General features: G+C 44.7%; 3 protein-coding genes across 8 annotated transcripts in view; 1 reads left to right on the top strand and 2 right to left on the bottom strand.

The window, feature by feature from the left end:
- The window catches only part of TBC1D8 (TBC1 domain family member 8), a 50488-nt gene extending 41184 nt beyond the window's left edge, over positions 1 to 9304 (top strand). For both annotated transcript variants that reach the window (XM_075738235.1, XM_075738226.1), the window contains exons 12-20: positions 1188 to 1473; positions 1982 to 2111; positions 2409 to 2507; positions 3059 to 3127; positions 4486 to 4726; positions 6023 to 6088; positions 6710 to 6799; positions 6956 to 7056; positions 8376 to 9304. In XM_075738235.1, the coding sequence (XP_075594350.1) occupies positions 1188 to 1473; positions 1982 to 2111; positions 2409 to 2507; positions 3059 to 3127; positions 4486 to 4726; positions 6023 to 6088; positions 6710 to 6799; positions 6956 to 7056; positions 8376 to 8837 (1544 nt within the window). In that variant the 3' untranslated portion in view covers positions 8838 to 9304. The remainder of the gene's footprint in view (positions 1 to 1187; positions 1474 to 1981; positions 2112 to 2408; positions 2508 to 3058; positions 3128 to 4485; positions 4727 to 6022; positions 6089 to 6709; positions 6800 to 6955; positions 7057 to 8375) is intronic.
- Positions 9305 to 9837: 533 nt separating this feature from the next.
- On the bottom strand, positions 9838 to 15307 carry RPL31 (ribosomal protein L31). 2 transcript variants are annotated; one of them, XM_075738216.1, is made up of 5 exons: positions 15199 to 15307; positions 14371 to 14487; positions 12654 to 12779; positions 10452 to 10564; positions 9838 to 9904 (listed from the first exon to the last, which is right to left on the bottom strand). In XM_075738216.1, the coding sequence occupies exons 2-5, from the start codon at positions 14475 to 14477 to the stop codon at positions 9873 to 9875; spliced, it is 378 nt and encodes a 125-aa protein (XP_075594331.1). In that variant the 5' UTR covers positions 14478 to 14487; positions 15199 to 15307; the 3' UTR covers positions 9838 to 9872. The 2 variants fall into 2 exon arrangements, with proteins under 2 accessions (XP_075594331.1, XP_075594339.1); XM_075738224.1 differs by having other exon boundaries at positions 15063 to 15204.
- A 2515-nt stretch (positions 15308 to 17822) lies between these two features.
- Positions 17823 to 23694, bottom strand: part of NPAS2 (neuronal PAS domain protein 2) — a 106125-nt gene continuing 100253 nt past the window's right edge. For 3 of the 4 annotated variants that reach the window (XM_075738185.1, XM_075738193.1, XM_075738203.1), the window contains 4 exons: positions 22918 to 23099; positions 22246 to 22338; positions 20431 to 20617; positions 17823 to 19294 (listed from right to left, as the gene is read on the bottom strand). In XM_075738185.1, coding sequence (XP_075594300.1) covers positions 19118 to 19294; positions 20431 to 20617; positions 22246 to 22338; positions 22918 to 23099 — 639 coding nt within the window. In that variant the 3' untranslated portion in view covers positions 17823 to 19117. Of the gene's footprint in view, positions 19295 to 20430; positions 20618 to 22245; positions 22339 to 22917; positions 23100 to 23165; positions 23446 to 23694 lie in introns of those variants that run through there. The other variant, XR_012832734.1, reaches the window with a different exon arrangement.

The following is a 23694-nucleotide window of genomic DNA, read 5'->3' as shown; positions in this document are numbered from 1 at the left end:
GTGCTTGATGTGATTCTCAAAAGCTCTTTACATGTCCCTGGGCACTTACTTTAGATTTGTGGTGTTGTAATGTTTGTTCAGCCACCAGCAGAAGCTTTTTGTGGCTTGATGTGAAAAGTTCTAAGACAGAGAAGTGTCATAGCTGGCTGGGTTTTTTGTTGGTTTTTTTTTTAAATTTGGATACAAAGCCAAAATATGCTGGCTCTCTGCCACAAATTGTCCAGGTTATATTCTGCTTCTGGACAGCGGAAGTTTTGAGTGCTATGGGGATATATGTCTTCATTTCATAGCAATTAAAGTTGTCTCCTAATATTAGTAGAATATGGACTATGAGAAAGAAGAACTACATGAAATAACTTGAAAGATAAAATAATTGAAAAGCTAACTGCATTATATATTCAGGAACATATGCAACTTCCAGCATCTTCAGTTAAAGCTCCTGATGTGGCAGATCTGGTCTGTAGACACAGGGCACTTTTAACGATACGAAACTATATTGATTCCGCAATAGCTGCTGACAAAGCAGGACTGAGCTAGTAGCTGAAACAGAGCCCAGGTCTGCTGCTTTTGGAGAGACTGGTTGGGACAGTTAGGAAAGCTTATATCTGGGCATTGCAGAAATCTTTTGTTGTTAAAATATATATATGCATGTAAGTATATATTTATACCTGCACGTATATTCACGAGTAAATATTTTTCTTCCTGCTCAGTGTGTGTAGCCATATCTGGATTTCCATCTTGTATTTTCTCACTCAGAATGAAAGCTCTACTGCCTGCTGGCTTGAGCACATATGCTGGAGAGGCATGTGTACTCTTATTTTCATTGCACAGATCCCAAGTCAAACAGTAAAATGCTTTAAGATTGCTTTCACTAGCGCTTAATTGTTATGTGCTCTTTTAGCCGAAAACAACAGCTGCTGCTATTACTATTTCATTGCACCCTAAAGGCCCATAGCAGAATCAACACCATCTTTTTTGCAGAAAGTTGTACAGTAAGGATTACGGACATGAGGGTTGGGGCTGAGATCACAGCAGGAGCATAATGGGATTTTTCATTGCAGATGGGTGCGTGTATCTGGTCGGTTTAAATTTTAAGAAAGACTTGCAGTTGATAGTTGACAGCGATCATTAAAGAATGATTTTTCCTGTGTCAGTCCTGGCTCATACTGTTTCTTTATGACTTGCAGGTGCTCAGGTAGACCAGTCGGTGTTCGAAGAACTTATAAAAGAGCAACTTCCAGAGCTGGCTGAACATATGAAGGATCTGACAACCTTAGCTTCCATTTCTCTTTCGTGGTTCCTTACCCTTTTCCTTAGCATCATGCCCCTGGAAAGTGCTGTGAACGTTGTGGACTGCTTCTTCTATGATGGGATCAAGGCCATTTTCCAGCTGGGCTTGGCCATACTGGAAGCCAACGCCGTGGATCTGTGTAACAGCAAGGACGATGGGCAGGCCCTGATGATCCTGAGCAGGTATGGCCATGCAGGAGTGCTCCTTCCATCACGGACTGTTTTGCCGTAAAACAAAGGCATTTGGGTGCCGTCGTGGTATTGACGGCGCTCTGTAGGCACCAGCGGGACCCTCCGTGTTACCTTGCTGCTGCTTTCGCAGCGTCCGCCTTAAACAATGGCCTTTGTACATCGGACGAGTAGATGTCCTGTGAAATTTCCTGGCAGCGCCGAGACATGCATCGACTGCGTCAATGTGCAATATTTACTGCTGCTCTTCGTGCCTTCCCTAGAGTGACAGGCTTCCTGCTCCAGACTTGAAGGAGACAGAAGTTTTCTTCCTTGGGCAGCATTTAGTCATTTGGCTGGCTTGCCATTCCTCGGATGAGTAATCATGAAGGCATTTTTGAAAAGCTTAGCAGCCCAGAACCCAACTTATTTCTAAGTCTGAGCCATAGGACATGTTTATTTATTTATGTTGAGAAGAGCACAGTGCAGAGTAATCTGTGTTGCTTTTATTTCTTCCCTTCAGGTTTTTAGAGCATGTCAAAAACGAGGAAAGCCCTCTGCCACCTATTGGTAATCACCATGCGTTCTTCAGCGACGACCAGGAATCCTCTCCAGTGACTGAAATAGCTAACCTGATTCACGACTCCTATGAGGTAAAATACTGCTCTGTGTCTACTGGTCAGTTAAGTTAGAATTTTAAAAAAGAAAAAGGTTAAGTTCAACATGGATGTTTTGAAAGTTGATGCATATCTTCACAGATTTCTTGACTAAGTGCTCAAATGCACAAGGCTAGGTGTAGTATAAACACCTACACTGACAGATTAATTGGAGACTGGGTATGCTTTTTCTTCAAGGACTCACAATGTACTTTAAAAGTTGTATTTCCAGCAAATGAGTACAAATATCATAAAATACTATAAAAATAATAAACTTCTGTTCCTGCCTTGTAGAAATTTGGAGACCACTCTGTGGCACAGATAGAGCACATGCGCTACAAACACCGAATCCGTGTCCTGCAGAGCCACGAAGACACAACCAAGCAAAATGTGGTGAGTAGGGTATTGTTCTGAGTGACGTAGCTTAACGTCTCCTCTCTGGAGGTGGACGGCTTTTGTTTTTTAAAAGGCACCACCAGATCTTGAAAAAAGAAAGAATCATTACTGATTCTGGAAAAAGCTCTTTCCTGGGATGCTGATGGGTTTAATTTTGCGACCACGTGCATTGTTTTCTAGGGTGGCTTTAACATTAAGAACAACTGCAGGACCATCTAGCCCAGCGCCTTGTCTCTGATGGTGGCCCTAGGCAGGTGCCCAGGGAAGAGTGTAAGAAGAGAGCGAGTGCGATGCTTCCCCGGCCTCCTGTGCCCTGTAGCTTAGGGACTTCCCGTCTTTGTTTCTAACAGCCCTTGAGGAATTTCTCTTTTCACCGATCTGTCCAACGGGTGAACCTAAAGAAGGGGGGAAAAATTGCAAAGGTTTTTCAGTGCTGCGGTTTTCAGCTGTACCCTGTAAATACAGTCCCTGCGGGGCTCGTGGGCCTGCACGTGTCAGTGATGATGGAAGAAAAGATTGTCACTAACGTGATTTTCGTTCTTTTTAAGCTCCGAGTTGTCATCCCAGATGTTTCGATTCTTCCTGAAGACTTAGAGGAATTGTATGACTTGTTCAAGGTTGGTCTCCCTGAAAAGTAGGGGATGCACCTGTTTGAGGCTCCTGGGCGTAACTTCCAGCCGTAGCTTTGCAGAGCCGCCTCGGACCTCGTGTCCTCTGCCTGGGGGGTACTGTTCAGATGGGACCTAGTCATTTTGTCCTTTCTGTGGTCGCCCAGTTGTTAAAAGAGGAAAAATATGTACTGATCCTTCAAAGGAGAATTGCTTCAGAGTTTCCTTTCTAACTTGCTGCTTGGAAATGGTCCACCAGAAATTAGGTTCTGGTAACTTTCACATGCAGAGTAAATTAAATAATATGTAGCTCTGTTCACTGGGAGCTCTGCAGTACTTTAAGTCCTGCTCTCCTAATGCTCTTTAAAGGCAGACGCTGTTTCCCATGGGGGAAAAAAATCTCCGCAAACTTGTGTCCTTGCTATTTTTTCCCAATTTTCTAATAGTTTTAATTATTTCCTTTTTTTTAGAACTAAAAGCAGTTTCTACTTCAGTTCCTTTCTGTCAAGCTGATGTTTGAAAGAACTGTTATAAGTTATTTGGAGACAGGGACATCTAAGCTTATACAACTACTTGATTTAGAGCTCCAAGCACATAATTACCACCCTTAATGGACCATTTCTTTTGCGTATTGTTCGTAGCCCTACATACTAGGTACTGAGAGTATGACCGCGCATGTTCTTAAGTGTTACCTAGCTTTGTGGCTAAGAGCCGCTGTATCCTCCCTCCATTAGTGGTTGTAAGAGGATGCTGCTGGGAATTGCTCTTCAGTGCTTCCCTCCTGCTCCTTGCTCCTCTGTTTCTGAGCTTTAACTGGCTTGCATTCCTCCCCTTTCCTCATTTCGTTTCTTGGTGGTAGTTCCTTCTTCATTAGCTCCCTTGCTTCCCTGGGACAGCTTGTCAGGACTCTGTTTTGCATCAGCCTGTCCCTAAGGGAAGATTAATAGGTACGGTATCCAAACGGAGAGGTCTGGAGAAAATAAACGAGCAGGTCAAGCCTGTATGACACTTACCCTGGTTTTTCTTTGTCCCTCTGTCCCTTTGGCTGGTGAGATACATCCAGGGCCAGATGTGGCTAATAAGAGTTTCCGTAACCTGCAGTGAATTTCTTCCAAGAATCTGCCCAGACTCCCTTCAAATTTATTAGTTATCCATCGGAAATCATGAGAGCGCTTGGCTGCTCTAATTAAAGATTCATACTTTGTTTTTTCTCGCCGGAATGGTCTTGGTATCGTTGTAACACCTCACGCAAGGAGAATTTTGAGCTTTTCCAGCATACTTTCATGCAAATGCCTTTTTCTGCTGGTTGCGCTCTCTCAGATACCGCACACCGCATTCCCCCCTCTCCCGCCTCTGATTTCTCCTAGAGGGAACATTTAATAAGGTGTTACTGGGAAACGACGAGTCCGGTGGTCGAGCGACACGACCCCAGCAGACCGTATGCCGAGCAGTACCGCATCGATGCCCAGCAGTTCGCTAACCTCTACAGGCTGGTCTCGCCCTGGACCTGCGGGGAGCACACCGACATCCTCGCCCAAAGGACCTTCCGGCTCCTGGATGAGAACATGGACCGCCTGGTTGAATTCAAGGGGTTCGCCAGCTGCTTAGGTATCGGCTCCCCGGCGGGGTGGAAGGTGGGCAGAGCTGGGGCGGGGGTGGCACGTGGGTGAGGCAGGGATGTTAAAATGCCATACAACTGGCAGGGGAGGATGCGGGCCTGTGGTTTTCTTGGCTTTGTAATTAGCCTAACCAGTGATCTTTTTACTAATTTTTGTGTGTTCCAGTCACCTGAAGTCGATCAGATTTAAAAGACAGCCTAAGGACGTGATTGAATATTGTACTAAAATACTTGATTTCTCAGACAATAGTAATTTTGTTGAAAATATTTTCTGAATTAAAACTATAGCTGGGTCTGCATGGAATGCTAGGAGATCCTCTCTACTGGTTTGTTGCTCTCAGTATACCTTTGAAATCTCAGTATGCCTTTGAATTCTCAGTATACCTCTTTGTAACTGCTTCTTGAAGCCTTAATCTTACACAACCAACTGCCTTATATATGGATAATTAGCAGAACAAAAAAAAAATCTGGCCAGCAGGCACTGAGAGCTGCATGAGTGTCGGTCCTGAGGCCACCAGCTGTTCTAATGAGATGAGGCTGCCCGTCCCAAAATCTGGCTGAAGAAGAAAGTGCCACATCTCAACTGTTGCCTGCCCCAAGTGAAAAAAAAAACTTGAATCAACATCTGAACCTTCAGTAAAAGCAGTAAATCTGTATTCTTGCCACTTAAGCTTTTTAGAATTTTTTTTATGATGTGAACCAAGGCACCCTGTATTATATTGTTATTTGATTTTGATTTTTAGAGGGATACATCTTTAAATTTAAAAAAAAAAAGTTCTTCACAGTATTTCAGTGCATTTGAAAGTTTAGAATCTCATTACTACTGGTCATGGAAAATATTAATTATACTACTTGTGAAGTAGTTACCTCCTTTGGGCTTATTTAACAGAACAGCAGTAAGGGCTGAAAGGGAGAAATGTTATGAATACAATGGCCCCAAGGGCGTTTTCTGTCTCTCCCCTCTCACATTCCTGTTACTCTGTGGCAGCAAACACCCTTTCCTAGATTCCCTGCCATCCTACTGGATATTTTTAAATGATGCTGAAGCTCCATAGGGCTAGGTACGCCCTGTCTATTTTACAAGAACAAAGACCAACCCAGATGTCTCTCACCTGCTGTTCGTCATTGATAGGCAAATGTAATCAATGTAATATACTGGCCATATGTTTTCATGTATTGTCCATGCAAACAATTATCTTTTGTGCGCAGAGATGCCTGATTTATTTTAAACTGTGGAAGTAAATGCTCTGGTCCATTTCCTTCTTGTTTTTTTTCTTTCCTTGCAGATGTTATGTATAATGGAGAAATGAGTGAAAAGATAAAGTTACTATATAAGCTGCACATCCCGCCGGGTAAGAAATCTGAAAGGGAATGAATACCTCAGTTTTCCCAAAAATCTCTTGCTTAGAGTTTTTGGGAAAAGGCTGCTTAAGGAAGAACCCTATCTTGCTTCCTTCAGCTGGGAGCATTATAGGATGTGTATTTGTCATTATGCTCACTAATTTTAAAAATTACTCCAGTCAAAACCTTTTTGGATGAAATTTATAGATATACAACATCAAGGCTCGCATCTGGTGCATTCAGAGATCTTTTGCAGCCAATTATATGGTTACTTCTAGACAAAATATAAATGAAAGAACATTTTTGGATGGCTTATACTCCGTGTACAGTAGAAATCTCCTAATCACATCTTGATCCAGTTTTGATTTGGTGACAAAATTCTGTGGTAGTTTCTCTGTGCAAAGTTTTTTAATTAAATGTGCCGTTCTTGGCAAACTTCCGACTGTCTCACTGCAGCACCAGCCTTACTTACATTAACATAACCTTACAGCATGATTTAATGAAGTACTGTTTAAAAACAGCTTTGCCCAATTATTTTGCTTTCTTCAAATATGTAAATTATAAAAGCATAAATAACCATTATGCAGCATTTGAAGGATTAATCATTACATTTGTCATTTTTTTTTTGATAGCTCTCACAGAAAATGAACGAGACAGCCAGTCACCATTAAAGAATCCTTTGCTGTCAACTTCAAGACCACTAGTCATTGGAAAAACAAATGGTATGTCCAAAATGTTCTTTAATCCATGTGCATATGAGATAACCAACTTCCATTTGTTAACTCTATTACCTCTGCTCTCTGGGGTTTATTTTGAAATGAGAGTTTACTCTAATGACTTCAAAACTGATTCTCCTTTTTGTGTCTGCTCCAAAAAAGGTGATGCGGTAGATTACCAAAAGCAGTTGAAGCAGATGCTGAAGGATCTAGCCAAAGAAAAAGATACTAAAACTGAAAAAGAATTGCCAAAAATGAGCCAGGTACGTACATTAGAGTCTGTAGTTTGTTTTTAAAGTGGAGAGTACTCGAAAATGAAATGCCTGAATACCAGAGTTTAGCTCTTTGTGAGAAAGTGTAATTGCAGCCTGAGCTTAGATTCAGTCCTTTAGGTCTTGACCTCCTCTGATGCAGGGAGCAGGTGTTTAAAAACTCTCAGCTACCTCTCTAGCAGCTCCCTCTCCTCAGACCAGCTGGTGAATAGAACGAATTTCAGACTTTCCCTCACCCGCAGGATAACAGGCTGGAAAACAGGCTCATGGAGGTTGGGAAAAGCCTTCCTCCTGAGCCCACAGAATTCCAAAGAATGCATATTGCTGTTCTGTCTTCCCTGACCTCCTCTCCACCAAACCCGTAACTTCTTAGTCCATGACCAACTGGGACCCGGCCTGCCTTAGCCAAACACTGACTAGAACTGCATGACAACAGCTGAAGGCTCTTGTCATCTTACCATCTCCTCCCTGATGCCAGCAGAGCCTTGTGTATGTTATTGGTGTAAATAACTGGAGTTATTGGAAATAACTGGAGTGGAAAGGGTCCCGTATTAGTGAAACAAATACACAGACATGCAAAGAAAGATGGAATGACACCCAGAATCCCTTCTGTGCTGGTGTTTCTAAGCTTTAAGTGGGTGGCAGGTACCCAACCTGTCAGCTCAGCAGGGCCACAGAATCTCTAATAAAAGCGTCACTTGACTGAGCTTCCTGCAGTCCCTTCCGCCCTGAATTAGCCATCCTGGGGCTGTGTGAAACCTGAGGGCTCACAAATTTCATAACAGGATGTGGACACATCCTCTCTAGCCTGATAATCATCTGTGATGGGTGAGCAAAGGAAAGAAGGGGAGAAAGGGGTTGGGCAGGGAAGATGTCTGAATTTTATTAGCAGAAGAGGTGGGGACAGATGGAGAAACAGCGAAAGCGAAGTTGCTTGCAGGCCTGCAAACGGCTGCTTTGGTTGTAACTCATTCTGTGTAACAGCCACCAGTTTCCCACCAGTAACGGATTGTATCCCTTGCCTTGTATCTCGCTTGCGCTTCGGTCATCTGGGAGGTCCTGATCTCCTTCACCAAGGCAGCAAAATACTCCTCTGCTCTCTTTTTGATTTGCAGCACCAAGGTTTCCTAGCATCAGTGGGGGCTGAAATCCCTTCGCTAGCATTTTTTTAAAAGCAGGCAGAAGTTACAAATGAGCACATCAATGAACAGCATTCTGCCTTCCTTTGCAGTACTGTGCCCTCACCCAACTCCTAGTTATCCATACTGTGGCTGTTGAGTACTTTGATTTTGGTTTTTCATCCTTTACAGAGGGAGTTCATTCAGTTCTGCAAAACCTTGTATAGCATGTTTCATGAAGATCCAGAGGAGAATGATTTGTATCAAGCCATTGCCACTGTGACCACACTGTTACTTCAGATTGGAGAAGTCGGACAAAGAAGCATCAGCCTGGGGAGTGGATCGGATGAGTTCACTGAGGACTTACAGCCCGAGGCCTCTGCTTCAGACCAGGACACTGTTTTTACTGACACTGTGAAGACCCCTCAGAAAGACTCTCAACCTTCACCTGTGACTGCAGGAGACTGGACTGTCTCTTTTGAACATATTTTAGCATCCCTCTTGACTGAACAGTCGTTAGTTAACTTCTTTGAAAAACCCTTAGAACTGAAGCCAAAGCTTGAGAACGCAAAGCTAAATCAATATAGTCTCAAAACAAATGGAATGAGCTGCCAGTCACGGGGTGAACATACAAAACTAAACGCACAGATGTAGCAGACCTGTCAAAACCAAAATGCACTGAAATTATGCCAAAGCACGTACTGTAAAAGGCTTTCAGTTAGCAGTGGACTTCTGATAAAGAGTTTGTTGGTCTGTGATTTTCAGTTTAAGAGCTTTAAAAGGAAACATCTGTCTACAGTGTGAAGACACTGAAGCCCTCTTCCGCACTGGGAGAGCAGAGGCTGGCTCCAGTTGTCTGTCTGGTTTTGGTTTTTTGTTGGGTGTTTTTTTTTTTTTAAACAGAGGAAAATGCTTCTCAGCTACTGTCCGCAGTTTGTTTGGGTTGCCTTTTTTGCACTAATACTGAAAACTGTTTCAATGCTGGTAATTGAAACTATTTTAATATATTTGATTGTATTCAAATTTGTATGTCTTGCTGAAATGTTAAGTGTACATGGACTGTGCTTCTGACGTTGGTCTGTGAAAACATGCACTTTTCAATAAACCCTTTTTGTACTAGACTTGCATTGACAGTGTTTATTGATTTATGGAAGTTAAGTGCCTTTAGTCCCTACTTCATTAAACAAATTCCCTGAGCTAGCGCACTCACAATTAATTCCCTGGTCAGAACCCCATTTCAGTGCAGTGCACAGAGCTGCAGCTTGGGAGAAGCCTTACTGATTCTGCCTAGGAGACCGGCAGGATTATCCACAAGAGATTACGTACATGAAGCATTGATCTAGCAGTTTTGGGGGGTGGTGTTTGTTGTTGTTGGTTTGGTTTTCTTTAAACAAACCTGGCCTTAAAATACCTGTGTATTGGCTCCTTACTCCCACAGGAACAAAACCAAACCACTAGGACTTTGCCACTGACTTAGGAACATTCGCATCTCCTCCTTATTCCATTCACATGTAACAGAAGTCTACAGTATCTTTAATTAAGAAAATTACACCATTATTTACAAGCCCTAAGAAAGCAAGGTAAGCTTGTCAAGGCTTCATGGATGAGAGCTTGAAGAGAGTGGACAAAAAAACCCAACAACTTAGGAGTAAAATTTCTTTTTATCCTTTTATTGTAATGAAAATCAGTTTAATTTTCATCCACATTGACTGTCTGTAGACCTGCAAGACAGGAAATTGTATCACCACCTATTACTAGGACAATTCTCTTTGTGTATATGCAATATACATATATTCACAAGAAAGTACATCTAGTTTCAAAGCTAGCTTGCTGATCCACTTCTGGAAAAGCAAACTGAATAGGCAAGTATTTCACCAAATGTTAAAAACTTCATGTTAAATCCATTCTGCAAATAAGATACTTCTCAGATGACAAGCAGAAAAGGCTCAACCTGCTTGAGCTTTTGACATCAGAGAATGTACTTTATATAGGAAAACACAAACCTTAAACTACCCTAACAACTCTGGCCAGTGTTTTTCTTCTCTCAGAATTTACAGGATTATTTCACTAAATTTTGTATTTGCTTTTTTAATGCTCACCAGGCAAGCTAGCAGCCCTGTCCTCTACAGCAGAGCTAGTTTAAGCCAGCAGTTTGACCCCTTTCGCATGCCCTTCATCTGAATTTTGCACTGCAGGAGGAGCTGTCCCTCTTTGCTACTTGTTCAGAAAAATGAGGCACGAAGGAAGAGAGACTGCATGCAACTTTACCTTTGAATGTTGTGACTGGTACATAGGTAACCAGTGTGTATAGCTTGTTTGGTGAATCTTCATCCTCATTGCGTTTTCTGGACAAACGCACACGGATACGGTAAGGGACATTCCTAAAATAAAGACGGCAAATTAACTTTCAAGAAAATATGTACTGAAGCCTGTTAATTCATAGAAAAGTTCTCTGCTCCATGGTTGCTATCCCCGCCCCACATTCTTAAGCTTTGCCTATTTGTGCAAAAACATAAGTCAATTCTGTTTCTACCTCAGCATCGTAACGAGTGAAATCCTGTACCTTCGAGATTATACTGTTTGCCTTAGAGGAGCTTTTTGTTTTGTTAAAGTGAGCAAGTAAGATTTAACTGAGCCTTGAATAAAATGAATCCATAATCCAGTGGGAGCATAACATCAGAAGTGCACCATCCGTCCACTACTGAGCCAGGAAATACATTCTGAAGATGATCATGAAGCACAGCATGAGTATGATCAATCAGCTGTTAGTAACAAGCATTTCTTACTCGAAAAGAAAATAGTAAGGGAAAAAACCCAACAATCTGTTCTGAAAGCCTGAGGCCCCTGTCAAGAATCAGAGTACTACCCAATCTGTTTGCCAGAAGTTGTGGAAATTCCAGTGAGCATTAGACCTGAACCAGGATCTTGTTTATGGGCATATGACTGACCAACATTTCTTCCTCACAAAGCCCATGGACCCACAATTAAATTGCTTAGATAATTTTATTTGTAATAGGCAAGTCGCAGCTTAGCATCCTCCCCCAACACTGCCCAAAATATGCTGCTGAGGGAAGGCACAAAATTATTTGTCCACACCATTTTTAAAGTAACCTCTCACCTCAAATGAACTAATGATTTTGGGGAAACTCCTGCTCAGAGTACTTTGCTCCATAGAATACAAGAAGAAACTTCCTCCTTGCTGTACATTCTCAGAGGAGACTTACTGAATCAGATGGATGCAGTAATTAAGGCACAGGAACTTGCTTTGATTACTCCCTTCTTGAACAAGTCAAAAGCATTTTTCACTACTTTACTTAGATCACAGACTATTGCACTAGCTGACATGGCAATTTTAGCCTCTCCTGATCCTTCCAGAGGAAGATCTTTTACTTGGCATATATTACCTATCCTAACTAGTGAAAACTGCAGTTAAACTCATGCTGGAAAGACAGGTGTGATGACTCCCTGCTCCACGGAATACACCTCTACAAGTTAATATAAGGAAGTCCTGGTTAGGAGCCTCACTACTAAGCTCTGAAGTTATGCTGTCACCTGGCTCCATTGCTACTTCTTCATTGCATATGAAGTGGAACAGCTCAACAGGAAGGACAGAGAACCCCTGCCCAGAACACGCACTAACTTGGTCCCATCTTCCCACTCTGTTTTTGAAGGAAGGCTTGGCCTAAACACACAACTCCAGGTACAGGATTGTAAACATGGCACAGACTAGACTAGAAATCTAATTCCTAGAAGACAGGCTTTAAAACAAGGGTTCATGTGTATTCAGTGTATCACTCAATAGTATTAATCCCTGCTTGTTAACCTTTTATTATGGTTTAAGAGGTCCCACTCCTCCCACCCTTTGGACCACCTTCACACATGTCAAATGCCAAATCAGCTGCCCCTGTAGCAGCAGTTTAACAGAAGTTGTATTTTTTTGGCTCCCAAACTACTTGTACTGTCAAGACAAGATTAATAGCCCTATTTAAAACACAGCTCATTATTTCTTTGTGTGGCACTTACCAATTCAGCATGCTTCAAAACCTAATCCTACTCAGACACATTACACAAATCCCAAGTACTTAGCCTGGGACTGTAGGGAGCACTAAAAAGCCATGTTTCTAAAAAAACCTGCCTGCCACAGTAGGGATTGGGGTACTACACTATCACAACACCCCAAGTCTTCCACCCCCACACCCCCTAACCTGCATTCCTTCTTTCTTTTGCTTTATTCTTATTAGAGGTAGAACAAAGTTCTTCTGATTCCAGAGTTTAACGACGCTTTGCTACAAGTACACTGAGGGAGCTGACCAGAACATAGAGGTGACAGAAAGATAGCTTGGCATGCATGTTTTAAGAAAGGAAATGCAAATACTGCAAGAAATATGCAAATTTTTCTACCCCTCCAAGTTCTGCACCTCCACATACACAGTTCTTCCTCACCCAATAAGGAAAGTTGCAGAAACCTACCTTATTCCTTTAGCCCAGACTGCTTTGTTCAACCTGGTGTCAATGCGAACGTCAGGAGTACCCATTTCTTTCATCGCAAATTTACGGATTTCCTTGAGAGCACGTGGTGCTCGTTTCTTGAAGCCCCTAGGACAAACACAAGAACAATTTCTTTAACTTCAGGAAACTGTCAGCATTGGACACTTGCTGCAGCACTCAACCACTGACGCTCTCTAAACATACAATCGAAACAATTGTGTTCAACAGCAGTTCAAGAGCTGCATCATAGCACGAACAGACCTTTACTCTGATAGGCAACTGCTAACCTTAATGTCTATGCCTAATAGCAACCATGTATAGTTACGTCAAATCATTTCAGTAACATTTCAACCGCAAGATCTCCTGGATGTTAAGTCTTATTTATAACATGTTGACATGAAAACTTCTTGCAATATTACCAAAGAGATCAGAGCTTTCGCAGATAAATGAAAGGCCTATGAAAAAAGCAGTGCAACAATGGTAATACAAACTGGACAGAACTGTTCAGTATTGAAATAAACAGCAGAAGAACAAAACTGACACTATTCTGAATAACAGCTTCTGCTAAACAGTGTTTGATGGTTACTTTCTTCATGTCATCATGACTGGACCACCATCAGAACTGTTTTTTACACGTATAGCTTGTCTCATGCCTTCTATGGACAGATTCTGCCCATACTGGGCGTTTACACTGAAAGCTGCAGCTGTGCTGTGAGTGCTTTGCTCTTGGTATTATTCCCACACTGTGACACGCGACTATAACGTCGGTAGGCTCTGAGGTCCCACAGTGGGTTATATTTAGGATTATTTGTACACTACTGTTGATATTTAGTGCTAGAAATAGAAGTGGGTGAGTGATTACAAGTGAGACAAGCATTAAACAAAAAGTATTTCCCCCCCTAGTACTTCATGCCTAAAGAGAAAAGAGGATAAGCCCCCCAAAAGAAAATAGGATAGCAGGATCGTCACCATTAAGAATAGACTAAATTGCCATGAACAATCAACAGGCAAGGCCAGAACATCTTATTGCCATTTAAAGGTACCATGCTTCCCATCCTCACCCATGGTTTTGGAATAGTCCGCTGTCTCATTTCTCTCCTATTCTAAGTTAACTTCAGGATATAGTTTTTTTCCACATGACTGCAGCCATACACATACAGAGAGAATCAAAGGGAGATGCAGTTTCTCAAGAAGTCCTCTCAAGTGCTTTACTACAACCTTTCTTACTTACTACATGGTTGTATGAGGTTCAACATTTTGTCATCTACGCACAACTAATACTGTTTAACTCAAATCATACCCCAATTTACATCTCACACAATTTAAACACGGAGCCAATCATTTGATTACAATATTTAATTTCAAAAACTTACTGAAGTGGGCTAAATTTTAAACTTTGCTTGGGAAAGAACGACAACATGTGCACAAACAGCTCTAACATCCAGGAACACTCACAAAAAAAACATCCCAAAATCCCCAAAAAACAAGCTCATTCCTGAAAGCCACCTACAAGTATAGGTCAGCACAGGTACAGAGCTGCTTCCTCAGGACACAACTGTAGCACAAGGGGCTAAACCATCACGCATTAGCACTGGTGCCAGCAAAGACTGTCGTTCTCTGCAGTTTAAAACCTAACAAACCCATTACCAAATGCCACTTTACATAAGGCAAATTTCACTGATAAAAACCAAGAACTTACACGCCATGGATCCGCTTGTGAATGTTGATGGTGTATTCCCTAGTTACCACCTCATTGATGGCTGAGCGGCCCTTCTTCTTCTCACCACCTTTCTTTGCAGGAGCCATTTGAGCAACGCTGAAAAGCATCCATGCACGCGTCAGATGTGGACCCAACTTCCCTCAGTTCTCCTGTCACCTTCCCTCCTCCCATCACCCCCAGCTCCTTACAAGCCACGCAATTCCCACATTCAGAAACTTTTAAAGATTAATTCATCCCTGAGGCCACACCAGCTGCAGATTTTAAGCAGCAACTTTTCAGCATCACAAACGCTTCATTCTCGTCTCCTTGACAGGAGCATGAAACACATCTGAGACTCTTCCGCCACCTCCCAAGACGACCAGGCTCCCGGCCAGCCCCGGGCACCCTTAAAACCACCCCGTCCTGCTTCTGTATGTCCGAATCCCTTCCTCCCTCAAGGCGACCCAAGAGGGCAGCCTGGCCCGTCCCGGAAAGGAGATGAGGTGCCAGAGAGACTCTTTCCAGGGACGGACGACGGCCTACAGCTTCCTCCTCCCTCACCACGGCCCACTACGGACCGTAACCCCCGACAAGTGCCGCGCAGGCCTCCCCCGCGCCTGCGCCCTGCCCGGCCCAGCGCAGGCCTGGGGGAGCAGGGAGATGGGCCCCAGCCGCGCCGAACGCGGACCCACCGAGAGGAACCACCCGGTGCCCCCCGCGCTGGGCCGCCTCCCGAGCCGGGCTAGGCCAAGGATCCCCCTCCGCTACGGGGTCTGCCGGGCGGATGGAGGCGGATTCGGCAGGCGGCCCCCACGGGCCGCCACTCACCCTGCCCGGGCACAGGCCGGAAAAGAGCGCGCAAAGGGCTGTGGGAGCGAGGAGCCCTTCCGGGATGCGGGTGGGGACCGACTGCGCCGGCGCCAGCCGGGGGTGGGAGGGGCTCTAGTCAGGTGGTGACGCGCATGCGCGCGAGGGGTGCGGGCTCGTTGGGCGGTGCGTTGTCTGTCTGTCAGTCAGTCAGTCAGTCAGTCAGTACTGGGGAGCGGGGAGCAGCGAGGGGGCAGGCGGGGCCCTGCGGCCCCCTCCCTTTGAGGGGCTGCTGACCCTGGAGGGAGCGGCGCTAGGCTCTTCCGCCCTGGCCGTGGTCGATCGGCGAGTTGCTTGTGGCGCAGGCTCCAGGCGGAGCCGTGAGGGGGGGCTCGCCAGCGGACTGAGGGACCGGGTGGGAGCCGGCCGTGCCTGCGCGCTCTGACCGCTGGCGGCGAGTGCTCCCACCCACCCCCCCCCCCCACCCGCCCCCCCCCCCCCGGCCGGCTCGCCGTTTCCTTTGGGGTAGTCGCAGGAAAGGTTTCACAGCACCGTTACCTTAAAAGAAACGTGTGTCCCCCCTCACAGCTGAGGAAATAACCTGCTTGCGTCTGGCCCGGGTGGCTTTGAGTAGCTGCCTACCTGCTCGCCCCCTATTTAGGAATCTTTTAGGTGATGCGTTGTATGGGGACCTCGGTTTGGGAGCTGTGCTTCTAGCAAGCAGATTGCTCTGCCTTCTACTCTGCAGCTCCTATTCCTGAGGCAGAAGCGAGGTATTCCAGCACGGGGCAGTGCTCTGCAGTAACTGCCCTGTCCGGCCGCCTGCCCACAGCACTGACCCAAGCTGAGTGATGATGTTGGAACAAGCCAGATCTCGGCTATAATGAGCTAGAACGACAGCTCAGCCCTATGAAGAGGACTGGCGTTGCATGTGCGTGCAACAGGGAACAAGTGCAACAATCCAAGACCGGAATGTGTGTACAGGGAAGAAATGACACAGAGCGTGAAAAACAAGGTGTTGACATAAATCTGTTCTTGCAAGTGCTCTGTATCCTTCCAAACAATATAATAAACCAGCTTAGAAGGCAACCCCACCCTATTTACAGCTTCTCCCTGTTAACAAGTACAGCACCACTGGTTTTAGAAAGATAAGTGTTTTCTTCAATGCTGAGCTTGGTTTGGACGTACCCAGTGGCAATTGGGAGGGAGGGATGTGGGTGTATTATAACTATCCCTGAGAGTAAAACAAATTCTTAAAGGAATTTTCCTATAACTTCATCATAGTAGTTGAGACCGATCAAGTGCTGCTTCCACAGGTATTTCCTCTGAGGTGTTCACGTCCCTTGATTACCTCTTTCCTGCATGAGCTTTGTGGCCTACAGACAAATTTTCCCTCCCCTTTCTCAGAATAAGCCCTTATGGGAGTGGGTGGCGTTTATGAAGTTAGCCTCTTACTTAGCCGACTGGCCTTCGCTAAGGTTTGTCTGTAGTTACTGGAAAGAGAGAGGCTCCTTCAGGCATTTTAAGGCTTAGCTCTTTAATCTTCATCTAGTGGGGTCACTCTTGCTTCACTGAATGCAACAATTTAAAGAGATGAGCAGGCTCACTCAGACTGGTACCTAAAGTTAGCTTTCAAAACACTTAGAGACCAAACCTGATCTCTGAAGGCTTTTTGGAGACCAGATACTTGATACACATGCACCAGTCAGTCGTACCAGCCATTCACGCTGTGGCAGCACCGGGGTCATTTTGCCAGTGGGTTTTCTCCAGGAGATTTTTAGCTTTTTTAGAAGGTTTTTTAGAACTCGGGGCAAATGAACCTTTTTAATTTTTCTGAAAGCTTACTTTTAGCCTTTCCAGCTCCCAGCCCGATTATCTCCATTGTTCCTCTATGGCATAGAAACCAGAGCTGAACATCTGGGCTCCTGTGACGTGATCCTTGGTACTGAAGAGCAGGAAGGGTAGCATGGTCTGCACTTTCTTGAAGCTAATGCTGGCTCGGGTGGCTGCAAGCTGCCCTGAGGGCCATCCCCTTTCAGTCTTGCCATAGTGAATGAAACCATTACTATGTTCAGTTATCCACCTCATTCTGTGTTGGAGGTTGCTGCTTCTGCAGCAGAGTCAGCAGAGGGAAAGCAGACCTGTACCTTGGCTGCTCCATGCTGTAGTCAATTTGAATGTAATGTGAGAAAGAGTCTGCACAAGGATGCCAAAGTGGAAACTAGACTGTCTACAGTGTGGGCATGATAGCAATTCCAGCAGAGGTGCATCACGAAACTCAGGACAGCAATGTCTTAAAACATTGAAGGTGGACATGAGTCAAAGCCCTGATATGTACTAAGTCAAACCATTCTTCAAACAGTCTATTTTGTTCTAATCTGAAACTGGTTGGAAGTACAGATGTGCCTGAGGTCTTTAAAGTTTTAAAGGAGCTTAAAATGAGCTGTCTTGGTACCAGCTCATATAACTTCCTGAGCTATCATTCTTGTTGTCTATGCCATGACAAAGATCCCATAGGATAATACTACTTTTTGCTAACTGAGTGCCAAACACCTTGCTAGCTACAGCTAGTATTAACAATCTCAAGTGAATCACATAGTTGAACAGCCACAGGAAAATGTGTGCAAGTCCTGCAATAAAGCCTTTTGGCTATTTTATTTTATTCTACAAATAAAGACAACTGTCCAGCATTAAATGGAAAAAAAAATAATAGTTTGAGTTGTATATAGCATGAAACAGTAGTTCCCTTCACAAAAACATTTCTAATTCATTAGTTTATTACAAAATATCCACTCACAAAAAAGCACAAGCGCAATCTTTATACTTGTGAAATGAGTTGATATTTCATATACAAAATAATTTCCACATAATTCCATATAATTTTATTTTATATAGAAATAGGTCATTATTACAACAGCTGTACAATACACTACTTTTTATTTAATAATTACATAAAATCTTTCTTAGAAACATATCAACAGAAAACATACAAAAAAAGCGAAAAGTGCATTTCTTTTTTTTTTCCCCCCAAAGGAAAATTCAATCCTAAATGTTATAATGAAAGAGATATGTAATAGTCTGCAGCATCCCGAGTCAGTGGGCCAAAACACAGTGCATATTTCTCAGAGACTTGCAGTGGGTGAGTTTAGTTTGAAGAAGGATCCATGTTGTACTACTGGAGAGTTGCATGATTGTGCTTACAATTTGAGTTCTCCTTTGCAATCACAATTCATATAGAAAACAGTCCAGTGCGCGTTGTGGGTTGGTTTTGTTTGTTTGTTTCTAGTCATGAAGAACAGTTAGGGTAAGCTGCATAATACTTTTCAGATTCTAAATCAAGGGTTATGAGCTGTAGACCATCTTCACCAATGTCTGGGCTTTCTCCTCCATTGGATGGGCTAATTTGGCCACAAGAATAAGGAAACAAACTTCTCTTTACAGAAAGTGCCTAGGTTTTGTCCTCTGTGCAGTTGTGCAAAATAATAACAATAATCATAATAAAAATAATCTCTTGTTCTCTCCTCAATAGACCTTTGACGCAGTGCTTTTCATACACAAAAGAAGAACTGAAACAGTGAAGGCCAAGTACCTCATAAGTCTGTGGACAGTCTTTTGGAATTGCCAGATAGCTTTCAGAGTGACACGCCAAGATTGAACGCCTCCTCCCGTGCACCCATTGACGATGGAGGCTGCACAGGATAGTGTTCCTTTTTATTTTGCTTTGCCAGTACACACTGTGCTCGCGAGAGAGCACAAACTGAATCCAGCATGCCGTAAATGCGCTGTCTGTGGCAGCCTGCACTCTGTGGCGTACTTCTGTCATAGAGCTTTGAAAGAAATGCTTGTGCAAAAGCCAAAACAGTAAGTACAAAGTCATTGTCCTCTGCCCCATGTGCCCATTGGTTAAAGCTAATCGTGCATTGATTGTGCTGGTGGGACTCTATCGCAGTGGCTGTGGTAAATTTGATGATTCTGATAAGCTATTGCTTCTTCTTGATGTTAGTTGCTGCTGCTGCTGCTGTGTCTGATGATACCCCATGTTTCCTTGCTGTGGCGAGTAAGATGGCAGGAGCAAAGAATCAGGTTGCTCATTGTGCAAAGAACTTGGTGTTTGCACCTACAGATAAAATAAAATTCATCGTGGTGTTCGATTCTTTCACATGTTAAAGCTCTTCATTCTCAATGTACAAGGTGCTTAAAAATACTACTAGTTTGCTGGCTTTTATTTCTGGGGCTGCTTGGCATGGGGTTAGCTTATCTAATGCTAGAAGGAATGGACATAAATTGCAACAGAGAGAAAGCTTTTCTAGTAGGAATGCACTGCCTAGGATTTGCAGGTTATCCTGAAAAGCCTCTTTAGGAACAGGATGGGCGAACATGTCAAAAATGACACAGATAACAGAAATGAAACAGGGGATCCTAGTGTACCTCATGCTGTCCCTTCTAGCCCTTCCTTTTTGTGAGTTTGCAGTACGGTGTGACCTTGCAGTGGTGAAGTCAATGTGAATTTTGCAGGTGCTTTTATTGGGAATGGTATCTGTCACAGTTTTTTTATTAATTCTCAGCTATGATAAGGATTTCATTTCAATAACGAGTTTAATCAGTTGAGGTTGATGATACTCTTTCAATGATGTCAGTGGATATGAGATCAGGCTTTATAGACTAAGTTCAGCTCCTTTTGAGTTAATACTGAGACACCTCATTTTCTTCCTTCTCCTTTACTTTACTATGTGTTGAATTAGGTCAAAAAATAAGTATTTTTACATCTTTAAATCACCTGGTTCTTCCAGGCAGTTTGCTCCAATTTATCGTCTTTGCCTTGTGGAGTTGAAGAAATATGTTAATTTACTGAAGGGATCCAGATATCTGATCCAGATCTCATTTTATGTCGATGCTGGTAATTAAAAATCATCTTTTGACTTGTAAACTAAGCAAATTTTATACTGAATAAAGAGTATAGAATAAATCCTAAGGCAGCAATTTTCTCCGTCTAGAAATACACTTTAAATATATCCAGGATAATCTGATTATGTTTCCAGTGTACAGAATTAGTAATTTCCTTTGAAATATTCTGACTGTCCTCACTGCTCCCTTGCCATACTGGAAGGATACAAGACACCGTGTCAGTGTCTCCCACATTTCAGTATCTCTAAAATGGCCCTTTCTGCCACGCTCAGGCTCCTGCTGAAACCTGGGGCCCCATTATTACTCTGCGTGTATGTTTCATACATCATCCTCTTTGTCCTGCCCTACCTGCAGGTAGCGTTGTTGCTGATGCTGTTGGTGCTGGAGTTGCATAGGTGGCAGAGAGGATGGCTGGGAAGGAGGTGTAGTGGCGAACCCTTGGTTTAACACTGCTTGTCCCATCAGTACGATTGGAGAGCCGCTGCTGGAAGTCTGCACTTCCAAACTTGGAAACATTTGTTGGGTTTGAGAGTATCTGTGGAAGAAAGAAGTAAAACGATCAAGAACAAACTGTTGGAAGCAAAAGTCTTCTCTTAGGAAGTCCCTAGTCCTTATAAATCATTGCTAATAAAGGATTCCAGTGCGTGGGACCTGCTAATATGAACAATGGCACCATTGGCAGCACTGTTTTCCCTTACTCTGTGCATGAGCTGGACTTAGAGGGCAGAATACATCTCACCTCAAAATCCAGACCGCATTTTAGATTCGTTAAAGATTCTGATTTACCCATTTCTTCTCTTCAGCCACAGCATTCACATCCCAGGCTCATGAAACCGAATGGCCTTTGATTCTGTATTAATATGCTGAGCTCCGAACTGCGGCGTGAGAGAAGGAAATGCACCTCCCGTTCTGCTGCCTGTGCTCCCCTGCGACTGCCTGTGGGGTGGTAATCTCTTGCAGAAAGAAGGGAAGGGTTGATCACTTCTTAAGCTGCTCACAGACATATTGCCGAGCATGGTCAGCAGGTCCCGTAGCTGTGAGCCTCACTGCAGGAACAGAAACAGCCTCTAGAAGTCCTCTGGAGTGAGCGATGGGACAGAAACAAAATACTCGGCTCCTCTTGCCAGTCTGCTTTTGCATAGCAAAACTTAAATGTGTGTTGTTTTGTGGAAGGCTGTGGGCAAAACCACAATGGAGCCATTGCCAACCCAGCCTAATTCTGTTTATCCTGTAATGGGTGATGAGATCATAGTGTGGCGTGTGTTCGCTCAACAGCTGTTCAACATTAGGGGCTAGTCAGAAATGCTACAGTTTGGGTACTTGTACTAGGATGTGAGCTCCTAAAAAAGGGTCCTGTGAGTCAGGAAGTCTACGTGAACTGGGAGATGTATCTTTTGAAATCAGGCTGCTTCTATTTAGATGATGAAAAGCAAATCTAAAATGCTCTATATTTAAAGTTGAGAAATGTATCTCAAGATAAACAGCAATAGTGATGTTTAAATAAAGAAGTACTGAATACCTACATTCGTGAGGTAACATACAGAATTACTTTTAAAGTAATGATGTGCAAATGGTTGCCTGTTATTTTAGCAGTTCACAATTAAGTACAGTGACAACAACCAGATAAGAAACAAAAAAAAGGCATTTTCAGACTGGCGGTTTCTGCTTCCTTCATCTAAGTTTCGAGGAGACAAACAACTGAAGTGGTTCGTTCAGCAGCTTTTCCGAGAGCGTCCATGCGGAGCGGCCTGTTGGTTGTTTCAGTTCTGCTGGTGTGGACTAGGCACAGCTCCAGTGGTGCTACACCGGCGTCTCACTGCCCAGCAAGGAGGAGCTTTCTTGGCACCGGTCATTTCAACTGGCCAGTGCTGACTTTCTCTCTCACATTTACCTTGGTGGGTCAGAAGATGCGGCAGTGAAGCAAGCATCATGCAAGGGAGAAAAATTCCCCCTTGGCTTGTTAAAACGCTACTGGCATGTTGTGTTTCTCTCTGTCATCCTTCCTGATGTGACCAGGCAGGGTAAGGCTGACCCTGACACTGGAAGGCAGGCTCAGCACAGTAACACGTTCCCGATATTTATAACTTGCTTCGTCATCTTACTAAAGAAAGCTATTTCCCCTCAAAAGCAACTTGGATGTTTTATCTTTCACAAGTCACGTACTTAGCCTGGGATCCCGCTATGCTGAGGTCTGAAGGGTGTCTTGCATTACAGGACCCAGGCATCATGGGCTGGATAGGCTGGCTGAGCAACAGTCTGGTGCATGGAAAAAAAGAAAAAAGTGACATTGTTGTAACAGAAGGACGACACAAATCCCGTATTTTGAAAACAGAGACAGGATGCTTTCGTAGGCACGGCACAAGGCTGAGCATTAGCAGATGTAAGCTCAGCTCCCGGCCACGGCAGGCACGTCCCGAGTGTTGTGAGGTGGAGATCTGGGGCAGTGCGTTCCCTCCCTGGCAATGTGGGTGCCTTGCTGGGCACTAGGGTTTCAGGAAAGCAAAATTTATTTTCCTCCTGCTGGCGGGGATGGCTTGCATTTGAACTTTCTGAGTATCAGACTATGGGTTTTTTTGGTCCACGTGTCTAGTTGGATGCCAAGGTGGATCCTCCACCGCCCACCCAGGGGAGCCTGAGACAGTGAGGGAAAAGCAGAGACATCCCACCACGCCGCGGTGAGGAGGCGCCGCAGACGTGACCGCGCACGCCGAGTCCTAACCGAGTGCCGTTGGGATCCTCATGCGCAGCGGCTGGGGCTAAAGCCTAGGCCGGCCGGGCCCCCCGGCCTGGCGCTGCATCGCCCCCCCGGCCGTGCCGTGCCGTGCCGTGCCGTACCTGAGCTGCTGGTCGTGGCTGCAGCCGGCGGCCGGCGGGCCGGGGGTGCCGCCCCGCGGCAGAGCGGCAGGGGGCGCCGCGGTGCCGCCGCCGGCGGGGACTGCGGCGAACGGCGGGGGCGCGCCGCGGGGGGTGCGGCCGCCGCCCGGCGCCAGCTCCGCGCTCCTCGCAGCTTTCGGGCCCTGGAAGAGAGGAGGGGAGAGAGAGAGAAGCTCGGTCACCGCTGTGCGGAGAACGCCTAAAGACACGGACAGTGACAGTGCGGCGGGGGCGCAGCCGCCGTTAATACCTGGCTGCTGTCAGGATGCAGGGAACGACAGCGTTCCTGTCGCCTGCCGCGGCTTTCGCCCCCGCTGCCGCCCCACGCTCTGTTCTACCGGCTTGCGGTCTCTCGGACCAGAGCGCTGGGACAGCAAAGCCGCCCCGGTTGTGCCGTCAAGCATTTGAGAAGACCAGCGACACCCCATGAAGACACGAGCAGTTAGGTGTGATTAGCACTGCCGTAAAAGCCCAGTGGGGGGAATAAACCTTATTAAAGAAAGAAATGGTGGGCTTTTTCTATTTGTAATATGGATACACTTTTTATTTTAATAGAGTCATTATAACAGAGGTATGTAGGAGGTTAAAAGCTACAGCTGAGGGGTCTGAAGATAATGGTGCAGCTATGTTTGCCGCACACTCAAGCAACAGAAACAGGAGGCAAGTTTTCTGTGCAGGGAGGTGCAACAGGTGGGTGGAAGAGCAAAAACTGGAAGTGCCGAGAAACCAGCAATAAGA

The sequence above is a fragment of the Balearica regulorum genome, chromosome 1 (assembly GCF_011004875.1).
Source record: "Balearica regulorum gibbericeps isolate bBalReg1 chromosome 1, bBalReg1.pri, whole genome shotgun sequence".
Taxonomy (NCBI): Eukaryota; Metazoa; Chordata; class Aves; order Gruiformes; family Gruidae; genus Balearica; species Balearica regulorum.
Note: the sequence above shows the minus strand (reverse complement) of the source record. Positions and strands in the feature narration are given on the sequence as shown.